General features: G+C 38.0%; 1 protein-coding gene across 1 annotated transcript in view; it reads right to left on the minus strand.

The window, feature by feature from the left end:
• myo15ab (myosin XVAb) overlaps nucleotides 1-23107 on the minus strand; it is a 48497-nt gene extending 25390 nt beyond the window's left edge. Inside the window, exons 1-29 of the mRNA XM_079855858.1 lie at nucleotides 22766-23107; nucleotides 16008-22514; nucleotides 15213-15295; nucleotides 15062-15125; nucleotides 14508-14617; nucleotides 13787-13861; nucleotides 13606-13702; nucleotides 12895-12998; nucleotides 12499-12562; nucleotides 12263-12376; nucleotides 11440-11595; nucleotides 11055-11168; nucleotides 9217-9275; nucleotides 8987-9128; nucleotides 8042-8173; nucleotides 7828-7953; nucleotides 7600-7677; nucleotides 7224-7378; nucleotides 7026-7071; nucleotides 6072-6196; nucleotides 5090-5207; nucleotides 4798-4973; nucleotides 3493-3577; nucleotides 2876-2929; nucleotides 2564-2645; nucleotides 1488-1618; nucleotides 1281-1376; nucleotides 960-1195; nucleotides 314-492 (exon numbers count right to left, since the gene is read on the minus strand). Coding sequence (XP_079711984.1) covers nucleotides 314-492; nucleotides 960-1195; nucleotides 1281-1376; nucleotides 1488-1618; nucleotides 2564-2645; nucleotides 2876-2929; nucleotides 3493-3577; nucleotides 4798-4973; nucleotides 5090-5207; nucleotides 6072-6196; nucleotides 7026-7071; nucleotides 7224-7378; nucleotides 7600-7677; nucleotides 7828-7953; nucleotides 8042-8173; nucleotides 8987-9128; nucleotides 9217-9275; nucleotides 11055-11168; nucleotides 11440-11595; nucleotides 12263-12376; nucleotides 12499-12562; nucleotides 12895-12998; nucleotides 13606-13702; nucleotides 13787-13861; nucleotides 14508-14617; nucleotides 15062-15125; nucleotides 15213-15295; nucleotides 16008-22478 — 9472 coding nt within the window. The 5' untranslated portion in view covers nucleotides 22479-22514; nucleotides 22766-23107. The remainder of the gene's footprint in view (nucleotides 1-313; nucleotides 493-959; nucleotides 1196-1280; nucleotides 1377-1487; nucleotides 1619-2563; nucleotides 2646-2875; nucleotides 2930-3492; nucleotides 3578-4797; nucleotides 4974-5089; nucleotides 5208-6071; nucleotides 6197-7025; nucleotides 7072-7223; nucleotides 7379-7599; nucleotides 7678-7827; nucleotides 7954-8041; nucleotides 8174-8986; nucleotides 9129-9216; nucleotides 9276-11054; nucleotides 11169-11439; nucleotides 11596-12262; nucleotides 12377-12498; nucleotides 12563-12894; nucleotides 12999-13605; nucleotides 13703-13786; nucleotides 13862-14507; nucleotides 14618-15061; nucleotides 15126-15212; nucleotides 15296-16007; nucleotides 22515-22765) is intronic.
• Between the last annotated feature and the right edge of the window lie 478 nt (nucleotides 23108-23585).

Here is a 23585-nt window from a genome sequence, read left to right on the forward strand (position 1 = left end):
TTTTTTGAGGCAGTAACATGTAATGCACTCAATGGAAAACATATTTAGTTTAACATTTTTGAGTTATTTTAGTGTTATTTCTCATTTTAAGAGAGGAATTTTTGATCCATATTATTCTTCGGGTTTAAAAAGCAAATCTGAAGAAATGTGGCACCATCCTAAATGAGTCTGAACAGGAAAAGATGATAAAAATCAGTTTTAGTCTGAAATCTGCTGAAATTTTGCTCATAGTTAACGATGCTGTTTTGTTCACGGTGTACATGTATCCTCTTTACTTTGTTACACATGTAAGAAAACACTAATAGGGTCTTACCATCAAAACAGTGCACCTGGAGAACCATGTGTGCTTTTTTGCGGGTGGCAGTCCACTCTAGCAGGGATGGAGGGTATGTTCGAGATGCTTCAGGGACTAGGTGGGATTTCTGCATGGCTTGGATGAGTTTGTGTTGGCACAGAGCCTTAAAGCCATTCAGAGCATAGTCTGACACAAATCTGACAGAGACAGAGGGAGAGACAGTTATTTAACTGCTAAATCTCACATTGGCTCTAGCTCCATGTCCCTGAACAGAACTTATCCTACAGCATTGTTGTACAAAATATGCATCAGTGATGTGCTTTGACTTGGGTTCAGTAAGATTCTTTTTGAAAGAAATGAATACTTTCATTTGCATTAGATTAATGATAAGTAATGTTTCTTAAGCAGGAGAATGATTTCTGAAGGATCATGTGACACTGAAGACTGGAGTAATGATGCTAAAAATTCAGCTTTCAGATTATATTTTAAAATTCATTAAAATAGAAAACAGTTATTTTAAATAGTAATAATATAATATTTCACAATAATTTTTAATTAAATAAATGCAGCCTTAGGTGAGCATAAGAGATTTCTTTCAAAAATCTTAGTGACACCAAACTTTTGATTTGTGTGTGTTTGTATGTTCATTTGTGCATTCTCTCACTTTAGCAGATATTTCTCCATCTTCTCAGATGGGGCAAAGGAACTCAAACAGGCAGCCATCAACAGCCAGCCTCTCTCTGCATTTCTGCTGTTTTCATTCCGCCACACCTGATTGGCTATCTGCGCTAGGATCTCATCTCTGATTGGTGGAGTGGCAAGGCCTCTCTGAATTATATAATTTCCAAATAGGTTTTCTTGAGCTCCATTCAGGTTTGGATCTCCCATGAACCTCAAAATCTGTCAATCAAAACAGATATGAAACAGATATGAGACTTACAAAGGGTGACTGATAATGAGACTGGATTTGTAAAGGTAACATTACCAGTATAAACACATCTAGAGCATCCTGTTTCAGATCATCTTCTAGACGGGTCAGTGAGTTTTCCAGCGGTGCTGTTAGCATCCCGAACTGCAATTCCTACACAAAAGAAAGAAAAAATTTAGACAAAATGTACTGCATTATGTCCTTAATGTGAGTTAATTGTGAGTATTATGAGTGTGTGTGTGTGTTAGCAGGCAGGACATTCACCCTGAAATGTGTGCGTATATATTTGGTCATCAAATAGTTGTTGATGTCCAGTGGAAGAGTGAGTTGGGGGTCCGTCTGTATTCTAGGAGCCTGAACCAGAGCCAAGCAGTCTGAATGACGCTCCCTTCCAGCTAAAAACAAAACAAAAGGCAAAACATAGGTTTAATATTATGTCAAAATTATTAGGTAAAGTAATGCCTAGTTTTGCATCATGTCTGTGCATCATTTTTTTATTTCAACTGCAACATTACAAACTAGACAGCTTTGTTGATTATAATGGGAGGAATGCAAAATCTGACTGGTACTGCACTGAGTGTTATTTAATATAATTGAGATACTAATATAGTTTTTATTATTATTTTGAATTAGTTTTCATTGTTTTATTTTCTGATTTCATTTTATTTTTATTTTTAGAAATTTTGCTGTGTATTTTTGTCTGTTTTATTTTTTGTTTAATATGTTGGTACCACTTTAGTTTACAGTCCTGTTTCACATGAACATACTATGTACTTATTGTAGTAATGAATCTAACTATGCACTAACCCTGAACCTACCCGTAAACCTTAACTTAACCCATGTAATTACCTTACACTACTTAGTACTTGTGTCTAAGTACATTGAAAGTGCACGTACTGTAAAATAAAGTGCAACCAATATGTCTATATAGTTTTAATTATTTTTTATTTTAGTTTTAGTTAACTAAAATAGACCTAAGTTGTAAGGATGTTCTGGGTGGTTGTTTACTAGATCAATTTTAAATTCATATTTATCATCTGCTGTCAGAAAAGTAAAAGCACATCTTTCCATTTTCTCAATTTCAATGAATTTGTATAATCTGCTGGACAGATAAGTCAGAGCACTCAGAAAAATAATAGCACATCTCTCCTTAACCAGCAGCATGATTTGAGGTATCATTCACATCTGTAGCATAAACAGTGGGGGAAAAGCTATGTGCCACAGTTTAATATGGGATAAAGGTTTTGATCAAAGCTTGAACAATAATAATAATAATAGTGATTTTGCCTCAGCAGACATTATTAATAATAAGGAAGACACACTGGGAAATTGTTAATAACCTGCTGTGGCCTGTAACAATCCTCCCAACTCTGCAGGAATAACTAGCTGAGTCACATTTACCACCTCCCTGCTTGTTCGCTCCTACAGAAAAGAGAAAACACAACATAGAATCTCTCATTAAGAAAAGTGGAAAATGTTTGGCTGGCTATTTACAAAAACTGAAATCTAAAGAACAGTTTGAAAGTTTAATATATTAAAATATGAACTGCAAATGGGCCTTATGATACAACCTCAATCATCAGGGCGATAATATATACATAATTGTTCCTAATTGGTCCTTAAATAAAAATGAGCACAGACAGTTCTTTTACCAGTTCAATCCTTCTCCTCTCCTCTTCTGCTCTTCTCGCTAAGTAGATGTTGTACTGTAACAAAACCATAAGCAAAAGTAAAGCATAAAAAACTCGAATGTGAACTTATATTAATTGCATTAGACACTTTAGTATTGGTGAAGTAATGATTGGAACTTATTATAAGGTAATAGGGATGCACGATATATCGGCAACCATATCGGTATCTGCCGATATATGTTCAGTTTTAATGTTATCGTTATCGGCCCGATAAGAAAATTTTGCCGATATATTAAAGCCGATAAATAATGGATTATTTCCTTCAGCTGAGACACTTCAGATGTGCACTGTTCGCCATGATTGATTTGAATTGCTTAAAATATGATTGGAATCACTTAAAAAACTGAAAATACAGTGCAAGTGCAACATGTGCTGTCACATAGGCTACAAAAAATTATAATGAGAACATTACAATTGTGTGCTTGGGACATGGCTTTTACTAGTGAGACATTTGTTTTTATAATCAGGCTCTCAATCATTATAATACATTTTTTTATTTAGATTTATCGGCCAATATATCGGTTAGCTGATCTAACTATCGGTTATCGGTATAGGTGCATCCCTATTATGTAACGTACCCTGATGTATCTTTTGCGATTGACAATAAGTCGGATCATTGCACGGTGCCTGATCAGGTTTATACGCATTCGCAGAAACCGTCGCCTAAAAGGCACAAAGAGAGTGAGGGAAGTTTCAGCCATTTCAATGACATATAACACTCAGTTTCATTGATCTTACTGTAACATATTGATTTTTTGTACAAAAATATCTCTCCCTGCCAAAAAAACAGATCATAAGGTGGTCAAGATCATGGTTATCCAGCTCAGCCAGTTTAATCAAAGTGGTCTACCAGTGCTAACGAGGTTATCTGAGATGGTCGGGTCTGCCAGATCGACTTCATCCTTTCTAGCTTGTAATAATTACTTCAATGAGATAATTGTTTCTGCCTTAAATTAATACATGATGTTAACTAACTGCATGATTTGTACATGTACATTTCTGAAATACATTACAATTTATAGTGATCTGTTTTCAGAGGTGCCTGTGTTCAAGTAATGGATTTAGTGGAAGACATTCATTTTCTGTAAAGCTGCTTTGAAACGATATTGTGAAAAGTGTAGTACAAATAAATGTGAATTGAATTGAAGTAGCTGGTTGTCCAAGTGATCAAGCACCTAAACATAGCTTAGGCCAGCTAATGACCAGTTAATGTCCAATTTTAACCAGCTAGAAATCTTGAAGCAGCGACAATCAAAGGCTGCATTTACACTGCAAGGTTATTGCACAGATCTGATATTTTGACCAAATCCATTTTTTTTTAATTACTCATATCCAATATCTGCGTTTACTTTAATCCTCACCCAACTATAGAATGATTTTTATTGGTGATCACTTTTAGCGACATGGTTGATCCACAGGTTTTCAATGGCTGTATATAAAGTTTTATTATATTCATGTTAGGTGTTTTTTTATACCATGATCACTTGCCAGCATGGAAAAGTTACAGCTGTCATTGATGTTCGCAGCACAAATATTTGACTGAATGGATAAAAACAACAGTAGCTTTCGTTAAATTTAGAATTATGAAGTGAAATAATCTTTATGGGCAAATTTGAAAAACCACATGTGGAGGTGGCCCAGAATGGATTTGAATTAAAAAAAAAAACGATATCTGATCTGTGAAAGATGTGAGCAAAAAAATCTGATTTTTTTGTTCCAGTGTAAACGCAGCCAAAAGCTGGCGTTGACAAGTTTTTCCTGTTGGGTTCAAATCCCTGAACTTCACATCATGACCCGGACTCTATTTGGATTCTCTAGCTGTAAATCACATTACAAATGACACAGCATTGAAGTTAAGTTACAGGCAATAGGTAGTAGTTTACCTGGCCAGGTAGCCCTTACAGTGAGCCTGAAGATTTGTCATGTCCAATCGGAACTTGAGGAAATTTTTCCGGACAAAATACATCCGTATATAACGCTGAAGGGTCAGTGCAGCTACATGCCTCATACGATCACGTTTACTCTCCAATAACTGATTCACTTCCTCCTTTAGAAAGATCTAAGAATAAAAAAACACTATTAAAACAAACATTATACAATGTAAAAGTGTCTGTTTTTTGAAGAAAGCCAAATTTGGGCATCTTTACAAGTGCAATGTTTAATTATTCTGCTTACCTTTGACACACCCACTTGATAATCTCCTTTGTTGATTGGGCAGAGCTTCATTAACATAATGACACAGTTATCTCCATCTGGAGGTGGTGGCTTCTTCATTCCCAGCAGGGCTTTGTACCTGGGGACACATTGGCAGAGATAATTTATTATAGGATTTGTATTCTATACACTGGCATGTGTACGTCTATTTATATCACTAGACTAGATTACAGACTAAGGGCCCTATCTTACACCCGGCACAATGCAGCGCCAAGCACGATGCAAGTGTTTTTGCTAGTTTCAGCCTGACGCAGTTATCATTTTCACATCCTGCGCTACGTTGTTTAAATAGCAAATGCATTTGTGCCCATTTGTGCGCCCATGGGCGTGCTGGTCTGAAAACGAGGTGTGTTCTGACGCATTATGTTAAGACTGCGTTATGTTTTGTTATTTAATGAGCGTGTTAGTAATGTGCGCCTATAGGCGGGTCCACAACGCGTGTACACTCTGCTTATTACACACACAGGGACGCACAGCAGCACACAAACATCCCAAATATTTAAAATAAAAGGATTACAATGTAAAAGATTATTATTGTGTACATAAAAATATGATGTAATCCGGCTTGTCCCGTAGATGGTCTGCTTGCGCACTTTTACCTCACACACGAGCAGTTCAGTTTGTGCTCTGGAGACGCGTTCGGTCTTTCCACTATCAAATTCTGTCATGTAAATAACAAATCTGCCATGGCGCGAGCGCAACTGGCATTTAAAGGAAATGGGAGATGAGACACTGATTGGTTTAACACACGTAAATCCCCAAACACACCCATTACTCATCATGAGAATAGGGACAACCCTTTCCGACCATTTTTTTCGTCGTTAAACTAGCAAAAGTGGATTCGGACACACCCTAAGTGAACTTATGCGCTTAGATCGTTAAAATAGGGCCCCATATGTCACTGCACCCATAAGTAACAAGCACCAGCTGTTGAGTAGGATACCTGTTTAAGAATTTATGGAACGGCACTCTGACTGGATAGCCTTCCTTCCTGATGCGGATTGTGTCCCAGATTCCCGAATATCTGAGCTGAGTAGCGACCAACTCAGGGTCAAATACACCAGGGTCCTGAATGGACACACAAATACATTTATTTCAAATACACATTAGAGTGATAACACAAATATATGAGTAAGCAAAAATAGAAATACAGTAAAAACAATGATATTGTAATTGTAATAGATTATAAAATGTCATTTATTCCTGTGATGGCTGAATTTTCAGCATCATTACTCCAGCCTTCAGTGTCACATGATCCTTCAGAAATCATTCTAATATGCTGATTTGCAGCTTAAGAAATTTTTTTTTATTAGTATCTATGTTGAAAACATTTGTGCTGCTTAATATTTTTGTGGAAACTGTGATAAACTACAATTCAAAGGTTTGGGGTAAGTAAGAAAAGTAGCACTTTTATTCAGCAAAGATGCATTAAATTGATCAAAAGTGACAGTAAAGACATGTATAATAAATAAATTCTGTTCATTGAACTTTGTATTCATCAAAGAACCCTGAAAGTATTACAAAAATATTATATATTCAACACTGATATTATTGTTATTATAATTATTATTAATAAAATGAATATTTTTTTTTTATTCATTTTTATTCATAATTTTTTGAAGGATCATGTGACACTGAAGAATAGAGTTATGGCTGCTGAATTGAAATTTGCCATCAAAGAAAAAAAAAAAACATTTTGAAATATATTAAAATGCAAAATAGTTATTTTAAATTGTGATAATATTTCACAATGCTACAATGTTCAATAAGATTAATCTTAATTATTAGTAGTGTAAATTGTCCGAAGGAAATGTGGGTGCTGCAGTGAAGTTAAATTGTTAAACCTAAGTACCTAATAAAACAGTGATAGTGATGCTTGCCTAATGTCTGCCCATACCTTGTTATTATTTGGCTTTATGCAGCGCACAAAAAAAGGGTTGCACCTGAAAAAAGTGAGAAGAACAGGAGATATAACTAAATAAATTCCGCCAAAGACACATAATCAGGAGAAACAAATATATGAATGTATGTGTATGTGCTGCTGATATCCATGTGTAATATTGTACATCTCTTTGTGTTTATGAGTGTACAAGACCTCTCCATTTTGTCAAGGAGCTCTTGTAGTGATTGCTGGAACTTGGCGGCCACAGTAGAGGGCTGATATCTCCGAGTCACTGTGCTGTTCCTGTTCATTGCTCCTTTTTGCTGATTCAGCATCTCAGCATGCTTTATGAAGAGATTGGACACCATCTAGAAAACACACACACATATGTATATTAGAAACATACATTCACATTCATAAAAAAAAGGGGAAAAAAAGAATCATATGCATAAGCAGAGGAAATTGTGACTTCTAACTCATATCTTCTCACTTATTTTCTTTATTCTTTTAGAGATGAAAAATAGGATATGCTTTCACATACACACAAAACACACACTACAGATGCATGCATGGAGATACTTGGACTCACTCGGTTCTGGCTCTGCATAAACAGATCCAATACTTCCTGCCGAACCTGATCGAAGTTCTTATCCAGAAACTTATGGATCTAAAATCAGTATGAGATTCTCTTTAGACAGGCTGGCAACATTAAAACCTCCATTACTAATGGTAAATTAATTAGCAATGACCTCTAAGCTTTGACATGACTTAAATGTCTAATTAATATACTGCCTGTGCATTTTGTGATTTCTATTACCTGGTAAGTTACACGGCCAGCATAGTGATGGACAGTAAACTCTGGCAGTGGCATTTTTGGCTTGGAGTAAAGGGGGTTGTTTCCATGATGATAGTGGCACTTCTGAAGGAAGGTGTTGTCAGTGGCCTGTCAACAAATGTTAAAACATGTGGTGTTAACATACCAGGTTTCCTTAATTTATCCCAATGCAACATTGAAATACCAAGTGTCTAACCTGTGGAAAGCAGCTCTGATCATCGAGGATGCGGAGTATCCCATGGGGCTTTGCAGCGATAAGGTCTATGCATGCCTGGTTGTCAGTGAAGATCAGTTCTTTCCAGTTGATTTGCTCTCGAATGTACTCTTCCTGCAGACACGCAGAAAGAGAGTGTGCTCTGCTGTTATATTTTTGGAATTAATATTTCAAAGAAATCACAATCAAAATCTACATATACTACTGTTCAAAAAGTTGGGGTCAGTGAGATTTTTGTTTTAAAGAAATAATACTTTATTCAGAACTGATACATTAAATTGGTCAAAACTGACAGATTTCTGAAAAGATTTCTATTTCAAATAAATGCTGTTCTTTTGAACTTTCTATTCATTATAGAATCCTAAACAAAAATAAAAAAATATATTATTAATAATTAAAAATGAATGTAAACAGCACAACCATTTTTATCATTGATAACAATAAATGATTCTTCAGCACCAAATCCTCAGATTACAATGATTTCTGAAGGATCATGTGACTCTGGAGACTGGAAATTCAGCTTTGCCACCATCACAGGGATAAATTACTTTTCAAACTATATTTGGTAGAAAACAGCTATTTAAGTTTTTACTGTATTTTATCAAATAAATGCAGCCTTGGTGAGCACATGAGACTTTCAAAAACATCCCATGACCCCAAACTTCTAAATGATGGTGTACACAGTAATTCTCACCTGCTCCAGTTTGAAAATAATTTTGCTGAAGAAGAACTGCAGTGTCTCATTGGCATAGTTGATACAGAGCTGCTCAAAGCTGTTGAACATCAAGCTCTGGACAATACAGACCAAGATGACATGAAGATATATGCAATTTATATGCAATTTAGAAGGTCTAAATTCCTAAAAAATAATAAAAACTGCACATTTGACCTTTATGTAAAAATGTAAAGTATTAAATGTAAAAAGACCTTTATGTCAGTGTATACCTCAAACCCATATATATCCAGTAAAGATATGGACAGAGCCTCATTCCTGGGGTAGACCCGTCCATTGATACGTTCTGTCAGCCATTGAAAGAGCAAGGAATAAAGGATCTTGGCAACGGCATCTCTGCGATGGAGAAATAGAAATACATACTTAAAATGCAGTGAAAAATCAAGCTATTGCAGATAACTAGAAAATGTCTCATAATGAGTACCTGGCATCCATAGCACTTTCTACTGAGAGGGGAGTGTATATCTTCTCTCTCATAGCCTCCTGTGGCAAAACCAAATAACACACTGCTTAGTTACTGTATATGTTTTAAAAAATCATTTAATAAGTCAGAGAAAGCAGACAAGCTAGTCTGACACAGACACACACACACACACACACGTTATGTCACTTGTACTGTCACAGTGAGTGTGTGCAATTGAGACAGTGTTATGTGACAGCTGATCCAAGTAAGTGGTGTAAACACAAACCTGTGAGCTCTGGATAGCAGAGCTTTACTTATTAAATGAGCAACATGACACAAACCACAAACACACTAACAAATCACACTGTATTCATGTAACACCTCTGTTTGAATAAAGCTAACATAAAAAATGCTTAGAGCGTGTTAAAATTTTCAACAACAACAAAAAACCTCCATGTCACATTTCGTCCCAAAAAATGAAAAGATATATAATATATATATGAAAACTATGATAATTTTCATGCATCCAGATATATTACTTTGTAGTGTTTTTAGAATTCCTATTATTGTAAATTTGTTTTCTTTCATTACTATTAATACATTTTATTCATTACAATTATACAGTCTTGCTTCTTTTTGTTTTTAAACATACCAGAATAAAAAATGTTTAATTTATTCCTGATTTTTAATTTATTTTTTTGGTGAAAAATCAGCCTGAATTAAAGGTAGTACAACAAATACTACCATGGCATATGAATATTATACAATTAAAATTTGCATTAGGGGCGAAATGTGCTTATTAAGGGTATTAATGTATTTTTTTTTATTCTGGTATTCTGAATAACCATACCTCCAAACTAGTCACTTTTCAAAGCTGTATAGTTTACAGCATTAGTTTAAAGATATCTTTTTTTCTTGAGGAAATTTGCCTGGACTGCACCTGATAGGCCTAAAAATAATCGAAACCGGATCAAAAGCTTGTGAATCGAAATCGAATTGAACTGTGAAGTTTGTGTCAATGTCCAGCCCATGTTTTTTTTTTTTACTTCAATGAATGCAAATGTTGTCTTTTCCCTTTATGTTCTTCTCAGAGTGCACCAGAATGCTTCGTTTACATGTTAAAATCACAAAAGTTTTCTTATGGGGGAGGACGTCCCCAGACACCCCCCCCCCCCTACAGGGATTTAATTCGTTAATTGCAGGTCTGACAATGCTATAGAAATACAACTGACCTGATGTCATCTCGTCTGTCCTTGTTAACCTTCATTGTATGATGTAATGTCAAGCTAACCTGGCAGTGAGCAAGCTATTAGGTGTTAAGATTACTCAAGCACTGAGCAACCCTTGATTAGATTACTGTGGTTTCCATAGAGCTGAACTCAGAATGATTAAATTAGGTTACTGGAACTCTTTAACAGCAACCTGCTTACATGTCATTACAATGTTTCTTTTCTCTTTATTTCTGCCCTAGGTGTTCGCAAATGCGTTGGAAAATATATAGGATATATATAGGACCCATGGGTGATGTGAGTTTGAGTCTGGCTTCCCCATGAAATCAATATGTTTAAAAATGAAAGTGGCCAAAAATACTACACTTAAAAATAAAAGTGTATTTCAACAATGCCATAGAAGATCCATTTTCAGTTCCCCAAAGAACCTTCCAGTGAACAGTTCTTAAAAGAACTTTTTCTTAGAGTGAAGAACATTTTAAGAACCTTTTTTCCACTATAAAGAACCTTTTGGGCAATGGAAAGATTCCATGGATGTTAAAGGTTCTTCATGGAAACACAGATCTAACAGTGTACATGCTGTTTTTCAGAGCACATTATGGATTATTGTTTATGTAAACGTGTATGTACCGTCACTTTGAAGGTGATGGCTTTCTGCAGACCCTCTGGAGAAATCTGCAACAGATCGGCTACTGCACGAATCTCCTGAGTGCTCACCACACCAGCTGTCTCCTGCACTTCTGTCTGAGACCGAGAACCCAAAGCACACGGTCCACAAGACTCGTTACATTGTCCATATATGTTCGCTATATTTACATAAATGTACAATCAAGAAAACTGCTATTTAAAAGGTAAAATATTTAATCTACAAACATTGTTGTGTGACAAATGGGAAGAGCTGGAACACAGTGACATTCTTAAAATTGTGCATTTTTTTTTATTATTATAGGCTTGGTGTGCAAACAAAAGTGAAAGGAAATTTTCAAATGTTAATTTGCACAGTCAGTACCTCTACTCTATGGAAAAAGACATTGCCCATGTGCAGTATGGACGACAGCACTCTGAATATGCTGCTCTGGTCTTCAGGACTGAAGTGGAGAATTTCCATGGCACTCTGTAGCCTCCTGAAGTCCTCCCCATCATCTTTCCCACTGATCTCACAGTTACCACCCTAAATTACATCAACATGACATAATTATATAAGCACTTTTACACAATATAGGTTCACATTTGATTTAGCAAAGGAGATCTAGATAATAATGATATTAATAAAATATAATAATATGATATTCTTAAAATATACCAGAAATATACACTACTGTTCAAAAGTTTGGGGTCAGTAAGAATTATTTTTGAAAGAACTGTTTTTTTTTTTTTTTTTTTTTTTTATCAAAAAGGACGCATTCATTTGAAGTGAAAGTAAATACATTTATAATGTTTCTATTGCAAACAATTGCTGTTCTTTTGAACTTTCTATTCATCAAAGAATCCTGAAAAAAAAAAACAGTGATAAGAAATGTTTTTTTGAGCAGCAAATCAGCATATTAGAATGATTTCTGAAGGATCGTGTGACTAGATAAATTATTAAATTGCAGTTCAATTGAAGTTATTTTTAAATTGTAATCATATTTCAAAATTGTACTGTATTTTTGATCAAATAAATGCAGCCTTGGTGAGCATAAGAGAAGCTTACCAATTTTTTGAACAGTAGTGCAAGCTAAAATCCTTCAAAAGAAACAATTACCTTTTAATAATTTATCATCTAAATGATTTGCCTATATTTGTCTACTTATTTTTCAGTGTCTTGGCAACTTGCATTTGTATATGTCTGCATGTACCTGGTTCAGGTAGTAATAGGTTTCAGCCTCCTGTAGGTAGAAGGCCCGTTTCATGTGAGTAGGAAGTCCAGCCAGCATCTCATAAAAGATGTGGTAGTTTCTCTCATCTTTGGCCTGCACACACACACACACACACACACACACACAGACACAGTTCAGATAAGGTCCCAAATGTCAGTGATAAATACAGGGCTCTTTTAGCCTTTTCCAAGTTAAAAGGAAAAGAAACAACCAACCTGAAAAACGATCCTGGACTTCTCCAGTAGATACTGCGAGGTTATGGCACCACTGATCACCCCTCTGATACGGACAACAATACACACAGATTGGTCTTGTGTATGAACTATCTTTGGCTCTACCTGTACCTTCTCAATTCTCTTTCCATCTCTCTTCCTCTCTTAGCATTCAGAGGTAAAATAGCAACCTTACTGTCCTACTTTCACACAAGGTCAGGCGGTACAGATCTAGTTCCCTTACAGTGTTGCCTCTCAAGCAACAATTTCAGGCTTGAGAGACGTTAAAGAGTTACGCAATGTAACATTCAAACAGTCTATTTAACATAGCGTGAAAGAGTTTTTCACTGTTCGGAACAGAAGTAATGTACAATATATATATATATAAAAAATACTCACTCCTCCAAAAAGACCTCCACAAATTTCCCAAAGCGACTGGAGTTATCATTCCGGACCGTCTTAGCATTCCCAAACGACTCTAAAAGAGGAGCTGCCTCTAGAATCTGGATATTAAGAAGCTAAAACTTACTTACAGATGTATGCAGCAAAGTTTACTAGGATAGAGTTATTAGGCTATCAGCAAATAAAATAATTTCACAGATTTACCTCAATCTGTATAGACGAAAGCATTAAATAGAAAAACAAAAAGACAGATTATACATTCATTAACAAACACTGCATACATCATATGCATTGATTCAAACTAAATTTTGTGGTTCCAGAAATGTACTCTATAATATGCACTTGCTGCCTATGATTTTGCGAAGTATGACTTGTTCCTGGATCAACATCTTTTGTTGGACCTGGAACAACACATCTACCAAAGATACCCTATCACTAACAGTGTTATTTTAGTATTATTTAAATACCTTTATAGTATTTATTTTTATATCTTAATTTATTTTTTGAAGTTTTGCCAATTTTGTTATGTGCTTTTCAAGCCCCAACTCCATCCCTCTCCTTATCCCTAAAAATGTTGTTCCAGGGCCATCAAGGATGTTGATCCAATAACATATCCTACCTGGCGAAATCACAGCAAGTGTAAAGAGGTGTACGTAGGTGTATAATTGTCTATTAAGAAAATTCAGTGTGTACTTTATAATCCTACACATGTACCTGTTGTGTAATGTTCCTCTTATGGTGAATAGCAGTGAGGTACCTCAGAACCAGTTTGGTCGCCTCTGTCTTTCCAGAACCACTTTCCCCACTACAATACAAACATTTCACTGATACAACATATCAGTGTATTATTACATCCTCTGCAATTGACACACACATGCTATCACCTGACCTGATAATGATGCACTGGTTTCGCATGATGTCCATCATTGTTGTGTAGGCAATGTTTGCAATGGCAAAGAGATGACTGAAAACAAACATGTATAAGAGAGTAGATCTACATACTGTCAGTTTTTGGAGGTAACAATAATCACAAAGTATTGTAAATGGATGGAGGATAAAATCTTCATCTTAATGATCCCTTCTTTCTCAGACTTTTAATGTACACTACCATTCAAAAGTTTAGGGTCAGTAAGATACTTTTATTCTTTAGAAAGAAGTCTTTTATGCTCACCAAGGCTGTATTAACTTGATCCAAAATACAGTAAAAACAATAAATTGTGAAATATTATTACAATTTAAAATAACTGGGTTATTTGAATATATTTTAAAATATAATGTATTGCTGTGATGGCCAAGCTGAACTTTCAGCATCATTACTCCATTCTTCAGTGTCACATGATCCTTCAGAAATCATTCTCTAATATGCTGATTTGCTGCTCAAGAAACATTTCTTATTATTGTTGAAAACAGCTATTTATAGACATCTTTTGTAACATTATAAATGTCTTTAATGCCTGTTCTGTATTTTCTTCTAGTTTGTGTAATTTTGTTCATGGTTTTCAAGAATGAAAGCATGTTATCTTATCTGCCAAACTGGGCAAGCTTCTACCAGGAGTTGACAAATAAGAAAATGTATTGAGAATAGTTATGATTGTGTTGTTGTGACTCACGGTGGGTTATCTCCCAAGCCATGGCCCTCGTACTGCAGAACCATATCAGTGCCATAGATGTTAAATAGCTGGTATGGATTCACAGATACCAGAATACTGCCAATGTATGTCTGCTTAGAAGAAAAAGGAAATTCATAATGTAGTTAGGTTCACAAGAGATTTGAATAAAAGTGCTAAAGGTCTATTCACATTATTAAGAAAAACATATAATCAAACATTTCATATCAAAATTAAGTCAAAGTTATTCTGCTAATTGGCCAGTCCAGTGAAGCATTTTCTGTAACGTAACATTATGGCGTAACATTAAGTGCTTCTGTCGAGAATTTTGCAAAGACAAGGGACTGTATAGTCCCTAATGTCACATGTATGTGAGCATATCTATTCTTGTGCATATTTATCTGGAAGCATTTTTAAAGCATAAGAACATCCTTAAGCAGTTGTTGATTGTATGTGAATACTTAAAAAATATATTTATTAAATGTTTGTACAAAGTAATAAGAACTAGGAGACATTTTGGTGATGTATGCTTACTGGGACATGAATGCAAGACTCACATAGATAAGCTCTTGATCAAAGCGACTCTTCAGGTTTATCAATACTGCTGCCTCAGAAAGCTCTCTGCAAGAAATGGAGGAAGAATTATTTATTTTGAATCTAATGATCAACTTTACACATACATTACTATGTATATTTATGCTGACATACTCCATTTGTGTCATGTCCTCAACTCCATCTCCTTCCCTTTTTGCTCTGTAGCTGACAGTAGGCAGGCTCCTTATAGAATACATCTGTTTGAAAAATACAACTTGTGCTCAGAAAAAGAAAATGCAATCTGAGAACATTCAAAGAAATTTGAGAAGTCATTCATTAAATTACATGAGAGAATATCTTCTCTGATGAATTAGGTCAAGTTGTCTTTTCTAGGGCCTGCACTACAATAATGCAGAGATGATTATCACTGGTCAGCAAGGTAACCTAAGAGGAGTTATAATCAGCCTTGTAAATCTCATCTGACATACAATGTAGCTGCGGACTGCAGCTTAAACCTGATGAAGATAGGTGAGCTTGGCTGGACCTTTTGTTAAGGCTCAAAGCCTAATAGACTTGTTAGATCTGACAACTTCATTTCTGTCAACTTGACAACATTACTAGTCAAATTTAACAGTCTGCTTATTTATAATTCCTTCTTAATATAAACATTCAGATATAGAAGTTTTAGTGAATAGTATAAATATGATCCACAAACATAATCATGAATTCACTGTTGCATTCCAGTGAAGAGAGACATCTCTCAATGTTATCCTATATTTATCTGCTTCCAAATGAATATTTACAACAGCAGAATTTGACCAAGAGAAGAGAAAAAAATGAAAGCATGATATAGAGTTAGTGTCTCTGGGGCAGAAAAAATACAATGCATTTGGTAACTTCTGTTACCATTAGTTAAATAAATAAGTTTAAGACCAAATTAAGGATGGTATTATGTCTAAAGGGATTTACCTTGTCATACCACTGTCCTTTTGGCTCCCCTTCACGATCTGGTACCCACTGCAGCTCTGTTTCCCCTGGCCTAAGTCCACCAGGTGGAGGGGTAAGGAATTCCATTTTCTCATCACGATACATAGACCATTTGATGAGGTTCTGTACTGTATCATGAGGCAATACTTTTTCTGCAGCCCACAGGTCCTCTGCCGTTTCCCCCTCTCTGGCATTTTGAGCCCAGTGCTCTTCTGGCCCACCTGGACCTTTCCGCTGTGGTGGAACCACAGCATAACGACCATCTGGCCCAATAATCACCTGCCCAGAGGATGTCATATAGTTGGAGATCCCAGAAGGTAGTTGGTAAGAGGCTTTCTTCAGGTTAGGATTCTTTAGAGCATCCATTAAATGTGGTGAAGTGGGGACAGCAAATCCTTGAGCGAGGTAGGATCCATCAGGTAATCTGTATTTAGCATTGCGAAGGTTTTGATTTAGAAGTGCCTTTGATAGATCTGGACTGGTTTTATGTCTTCGAGGATCTGCAGAAATAACAGATCCATCTGATAGCTGGTATTTGGCCATGCGAATGTTTTCATTCTGCAAGGCATTTGAAATGTTTGGGCTACTTGGTTTAAATAAAGCTTGTGAAATAACAGATCCATCTGGAAGCCTATAGGAGACATTCCTCAGATCATCATTTCTCAGGGCAGAGAACAAAGTTGGGGATGTAGTTTTATAACTTGCATCAGCACTTATTATGGAGCCATCAGGTAACCTGTAGGTAGCATTACGAACATCCTGATTCCGAAGTGCGCTTGCCAAATTTGGAGACTTAACTTCATAACCTGGTCCACTTATAATTGACCCATCAGGTAAACGATAGCTGGCATTTTTCATTTGTTGGTTCTGAAGTGCCGCTGATAAATTTGGGGAAGTAGGTTTGGATTGTCCATAGTCTGTTGTTATTAATGTGCCATCCGGCAATCTGTAAGTTGCATTTCTAATGTTTCGGTTTTGGAGAGCATTGGCTAGATTTGGAGATGTTGGTTCCACTGGCTGATCAGTCATTATTATTGTCCCATCTGGCAGTCTATATGATGCCTTCCTAATGTTCTGATTCTGAAGTGCATGTGACAGGTTTGGTGAGGTTTGTCGTTGTTGTCCTGCAGTTACAAGAGTTCCATCTGGAAGTCTATAAGTTGCATTCTTTAGATTTGGATTCTGCAAGGCATTAGACAAGTTTGGAGAAGACGGTTGCTGTAAATGAGATTCTGGGTACATTATTGTTCCATCTGGAAGTCTATAAGAGGCATTTCTTATGTTTCGGTTCTGCAAAGCATTTGAGAGGTTAGGTGAGAAAGACTGTTGCTGTCGTGGGTCCATGCCTATTACGGATCCAGCAGGATTAGTACCATATACTAATGTCCCATCAGGCAATTGGTAAGTGGCACCTCGAAGTTGGGGGTTGTGCAATGCATCAGACAGAAAAGGAGATTTCCTAGGGTCCTGCCTATGCCCTGGCACAGGTGCATAAGGGGAGACCATTCCCTGAACAGGTGCTCTGTATGATGCTTGACGAACATTTTGGTTCTGCAAAGCTGTTGAAAGAACTGGAGATCCTCTTGGACCATAGCCAGGGGGCACACGGGATCCCCTGCGACGTAAATGTGTTCGGTAAGAAGCATTGCGGACATTTGTATTTTGAAGAGCATTAGAGAGAAGGGGGGCAGCACCTGGCTCTTCAATGTAATCATAGCCTGTCTCTACCTGAGTATAGGGTGAATGTGGCATCTGAAAGGATGATCTGTATGATGCATTGTGAAGTTGTGGATTGTGAATTGCACTGGACAGCAAAGGTGATGCTGGCTGACCTGGAAATTGTTCAAATGCTTCCATTTGAGGAACATATGGGGAAGAAAAAGACGGTTGTTCAGGGATCTCACCAAACTGAGCCACTTCAGGAGCATAAGGTGAACCTGGTCTTTGCAAGGGCGACATGTAAGAAGCTTTTCTGAGATGAGTATTTTGTAAAGCATTCGACAGAATAGGAGATGCCATCTCTGATCTATGTTGATCCAGTACAACCATTTCAGGAGTATATGGTGATTGTATTGGTCTTTGCAAGGGCGACATGTAAGAAGCTTCTCTGAGATGAGTATTTTGTAAGGCATTCGACAGAAGAGGAGATGCCATCTCTGATCTATGTTGATCCAGTACAACCATTTCAGGAGTATATGGTGATTGTACTGGTCTTTGCAAGGGCGACATGTAAGAAGCTTCTCTGAGATGAGTATTTTGTAAGGCATTCGACAGAAGAGGAGATGCCATCTCTGATCTATGTTGATCCAGTACAACCATTTCAGGAGTATATGGTGATTGTACTGGTTGTAATTGGGAGAAATGATCAGCATGGCTTAGGTTAGGGTTTTGCAGGGCAAGGGAGGAAACTGGTGAAGGTGGTTGACCCGGAAACTGTGGAACATTAATGATCTCAGGAGCATAAGGTGACATAGGCTGTTGGAATGGTGAAGTATAGGTTGCATTATGGACCCTTTGATTTTGGAGGGCACCTGTAAGCATTGGTGAATGAGGTACACCTCTAACCTGATCATATTCTACAGGGATCGGCTCTGCAACAAAAGGTAAAGGAGATGCAAATGAAGCATCATACATTGGAGGACCAGAAAGAACAGAAGTAGGCAGAGCCCTAGGGGAAGTGGACCGCGTTGGTAATGGGGAACCATGTATGATAGATGGATGAGGAGAGGCTGGTCTGGAGAGATGTCTAATGGAAGGCTGGGGAGATGGAGGGGGCATGTGTTTTTGAGAAAGCTGTGGTGAAGGGGGCATCATGCCAGGTGCACGCCTAAGTGACTGTCTGGCCATTAGTGGACGGCCACGACCAATGGGTCTCTGTGGGTTTCTCATTGCATTGGGTGTTCCTGGAGGATTGAAACGACTTTGTTCCCTTATGCCCATCCTAGTATGTTGACCTGAGAGTTGTGGGGAGGCTGTAAAGTCCTGTGGCATCATGGACCTGTTACTACGTATGGATGGTCTAAATGGCCGTACATTTTGTGTTGGAGTTCCAGTATGACCCCCTCGGCCAGGATACGGTTTCACAGCTCCCATAGGGATGTTTGGACGTCCCCTTCCTCGCAGTCGACCTCCAGGAGATACAAAAGGTGGAGAATCCTTCATTAGACGAGTCGACCTGCGGGAGAGGGTGGGAGAGGGGGATCTACCTTGCACTTGTGGTTGCTGGGAGTCTGGTTCCACAGTAAAACTTCTCCGAGAAGGAGTAGGTGATGCTCTTTGTGCCATTAATGGTGACTGTGGTCTACGAAGATCCCTCGGCTGAACACTGCCCATGGTTCGCATACCCATCTGAGGGGAAGGAGGAGGACTCATCCGTCTAAGTGGAGATGGAGAGGCTTGAAATTTCTTGGCACCAAATGGACGATGAACTTGTGAGGGTGAAGAGGGTGGACTAGGTCTCCTAATTGAGGCACGAGGGGAGTGCGGTGGGCTTCTCCTCCGAATAGATGCACGAGGGGAAGCTGGAGGACTGGTATAGAGAGAAGGAGCCCGTGAGGGCATACGGCCAGGCATTGGCTGCGGAGATGGTGGTGCCTCTCTAAAGGATGCCTGAGGCTGCAAATGTCTACGGACTGTTGGTGAAGCAGGTGGACCTTCTCTGAGTGGAGCCTGAGACTGTAAACGTCTAGGGAATGTTGGTGAAGTGGGTGGTCCTTCTCTAAATGGAGCCTGAGGCGGTAAACGTCTAGAAAGTGCTGGAGAAACAGGTTGGCTCATTTTGCGTCCAATTGGTGATGGAGGGTGTTGACCATGACTTATTGGAGAGGGCACACCTCTGGCTAGTCTTGGCGATGGAGGTGCTCCCATGCCTCCAATGCCACGCACAGAGGGCTGTGGGGATGGGCTTCTTCTCATAGGGAGTGGACCAACAGGATGCCTGGATAGCTGTGGGGAGGCATGGGGGCTCGGTCTACGTATAGGTACAGGGGAACGTCTAGCTTCCATTACCGGCTCTCCAAAACTTGCCATGGGATCCATGGTTACCATGGGTGACATAGGCTTATAAACAGGGGAGGCCATCCCTGCTACTGACCTCCTGCTTGGTGTGGGAGATGGTGGAAAACCACCAACTTGAGCCATATGTGGCATATGTTGGTTGACAAATCCCTGGGGATTATTTGCTTGTTTAATTAACATGGCTGTTGGTGTGGGCACTTGAGGCATTGTGGGATGAAACATTTCTTGCGGATGGAACATTTCTTGCGGATGAAACATTTCTTGCGGATGAAACATTTCTTGTGGATGAAACATTTCTTGTGGATGAAACATTTCTTGCTGATGAAACATTTCTTGCGGATGCATTGCCTGTGAAAAACCATCATTCATTGAGCCTCCAGGTATATATGCATAATTTTCATACTGTATGTCTGACATTTCTTCAAAATCATATTGTGGAGGCAAAGGAGGAAGCTCAACATCAATCCTTTCCTTACCAAAAAGCTTAACCTGGGGTCTTGGGACTCTGAACTCCATGTCTCTGGGAAGGGGCATAGACTCCATAGAAAAATCTCCATACTTCTCACCATACATTCCATAAGCTTCTTCACCTTCCATAATATCTTGCATTGGATAACTATATGGATCATACATATTGTAGGAAGATTGCAGATATGGATCAACATCTGATTCACTGTAGTTAACTTGATAATCCTGAAAATAAAGATCACCATAATCCCCGTAAACTTCCATATATGGATCACCTGATATTTCAACTTCATATGGGTCACCATAGAAACCCTGAAGGTCATCATAATATCCAAAATGAGCCTGGGAATTCAGATCCATTTCATTCCCATACTGATCATAACTGTTCCCCATTGGATACTGACTATCATCATAGTACTCAATGCCATCATCGAAATATGGATCCAGTGGATGCTGTTGACTATAGTAGCCCATTTCCTGTGGATAATTGCCCATCTGATCCTGCACTTCATAGTGGTCATTGTAGTTCATACCATCATCATAAAATTCGCTGTCATTCTGCATGGCTGTGTGAGGGTCATAGTATCCATCCTGCATCTCATAATAGCCTTGATCATGTGATTCCATGTCATAATAGTTATTTGGTTCCTCATATTGAGTGTATTGATGTGGAAATGAAGCGTGTCCCTGCATTTGGGCATACTGTTCACTATACCTTTTAGAATGCCTCTGGACTGACTGTCTGTGAAATGCACTCCTATCCACCCTGCTCTGGTTATTATAATCATATCCTCCAGTGTCATGTTCATATCCATAATTGTGATGCCCTTGAGGAGCTCGGATGCTAGCTTGGCGACTGTCAGCAGAATATTGATATTTTTTGTTGTTTTTCCGGCCAAAGGCATCACCCCTTCCACTCTGACGCCCCTTAATTGAGAGGAACCTCTTGGTGAGCCAGTTTGTTGCCCCAGCAATCTTACCTAATAATTGACCCCTAGATTTAAAACCAGTCCCATCCCCTGCTTCCTTTTTCCCAAAAAGCCCTTTAAAAAATCCTGTTTTCTTATCCGCTGTGTTAGAATTGCCACCTAATTTAATAAGCATATAGGTTGGCTTCGGCCCTGATGGCTCTTTTTTTTCCTTCTCTTTTTTCTTCTTTTTGCTGTTTTTGAAACGCATCATGAACTTTGGAGCATTTCTCAAGAGAGATTTTCTCCTTTTTTTCTTAAGCAAACGATTCTTCCTTTTGCCAAGTCCAAGAAACAGCTTGGAAGTGCTTTTAAGTCGCTTTTTTGAGCTCTTCCTCTTCTTAAATCCAGAGAACCTCATAAAGAGTTTTGAGGTATTTTTGAGTCCTCTTTTCTTTTTCTCTTCAGGTGGTGGCTCAGGTGGAGGCACTTCCTTCTTTTTTGCTTTCTTCTTCTTTGCATCGTCCTCTGCTTTAGATTTATGATGATCTTTAGGTTTCTTCTTTCCTTTCCTATCCTCCTCTTCACTTTCCTCCTCATCTTCATCATCATCATCATCGTCGTCATCATCCTCATCTTCATCAGAATCAGGCTGTCTTGATTTGGACTTTCCTTTTGCAGTTTTACCTTTAGCATCTTTTCCACCACCACGCTTTCTTTTGCCTCCATCTGACTCTTCATCCTCATCCTCCTCGCTCAAATCTTCATCCATCAACTCAGCATCTGAGCCCTCATCAGATTCAATAACCTCTTTCTTTCCCTTGCCTTTATCCTTTCCCTTCTTACCATCATCTTTCCCTTTTCCCTTGGGTGGTTCTTCTTTTCCTTTCTTCTTATCATCCTTTCCTGCCTTCTTGTCATCTTTTCCACCCTTCTTGTCATCTTTTGCTCCTTTTTTGTCATCTTTTCCTTTCTTTTCTTCTTCCTTTGGTTTGCTTTTTTCTGGCTCAGGTTTTCCTCCTTTCTTGGCTGCTGATTTTGAGTCTTTTTTGGCTGGCATTTTATCCTTTTAAAACCATGCTAGTCTACCGCCTTTCTGCCAAATGACAAATACAAATATGATTAAGCAGAATCTTCATGAAAAAAAACAAAACAAACACACAAACAAAAGTAACAATATAAAACAACTGCTTTGTACAAATTACATTTAAAGACTGAAAAATGACACTACAATAATTTTTTTTCTTTAAAAAACCAACATCAATCAATATACGATCTTCATACACAATTCATTATCTTTTCTAAATTCTCCGTATTTAGGATGATAAAGCAAGAAATTAGTCTTACCTGTAGGTGAGTTCATTGTCTCTTCTCAGTACTGTCATAGATGAATTCAACACAGAGTGCATATAAATCTCTGTTCACATGGTTCCACACGCCACAGCACCAGACGTGATCTAGAAAATGTATCTTTCTAGCAGACGTTCTAAGATAGAGATCCTCTGTTGAGGTATGTTTGTATGTTTCTATAACCTTACACACACTTACACACTCCTCTTCTCTTCTTATGTTGATCATCAAGATACTAGAGAGGCACACCTACCTGTACTTCTCTGCAAAAGAACAAACAAATAATTCCAGCACATGCAAGTCATCAACTATGATATGCCATCCATGAGTGACTCAGACAAGGACTGTGTGTCTGTGTAAGTGAGAGGATATGCATCAGGTTTTTAGTTCTGTTGGAGCGCTGTAGAAGGAACCTTAATTTGTCAGCTCTACTTGCCTTGGTGTAACTTAAGCTTGGGTCTCATTCCAGCATAAATAATGTAAGCACAGAGGCCTGTTACTACACAAGCTTGCACACACACTGTCACACTGTCAGACACACACACACACACACACACACACACACACACACACACACACACACACACACACACTCACTCACTCACTCACTCACTCTCACACACACAAATTGATGGTGGTGAATGCAGGCATGAATGAAATTGTGATTGTGCTACACTCTCTCAGCATTTGAAGAAAATAGCATAAACTTAAAATGTGGTTAAATTTGTTAAAAATACAATTACCCTTAATAATCGTTAAGTGCACAATGATTTTGACTGGTTAACAACATAAAAAATGCTAAAACGTGCTAAAAAAA

Source organism: Squalius cephalus (genome assembly GCF_949319135.1).
Source record: "Squalius cephalus genome assembly, chromosome: 2".
In the NCBI taxonomy this organism is placed as follows: domain Eukaryota; kingdom Metazoa; phylum Chordata; class Actinopteri; order Cypriniformes; family Leuciscidae; genus Squalius; species Squalius cephalus.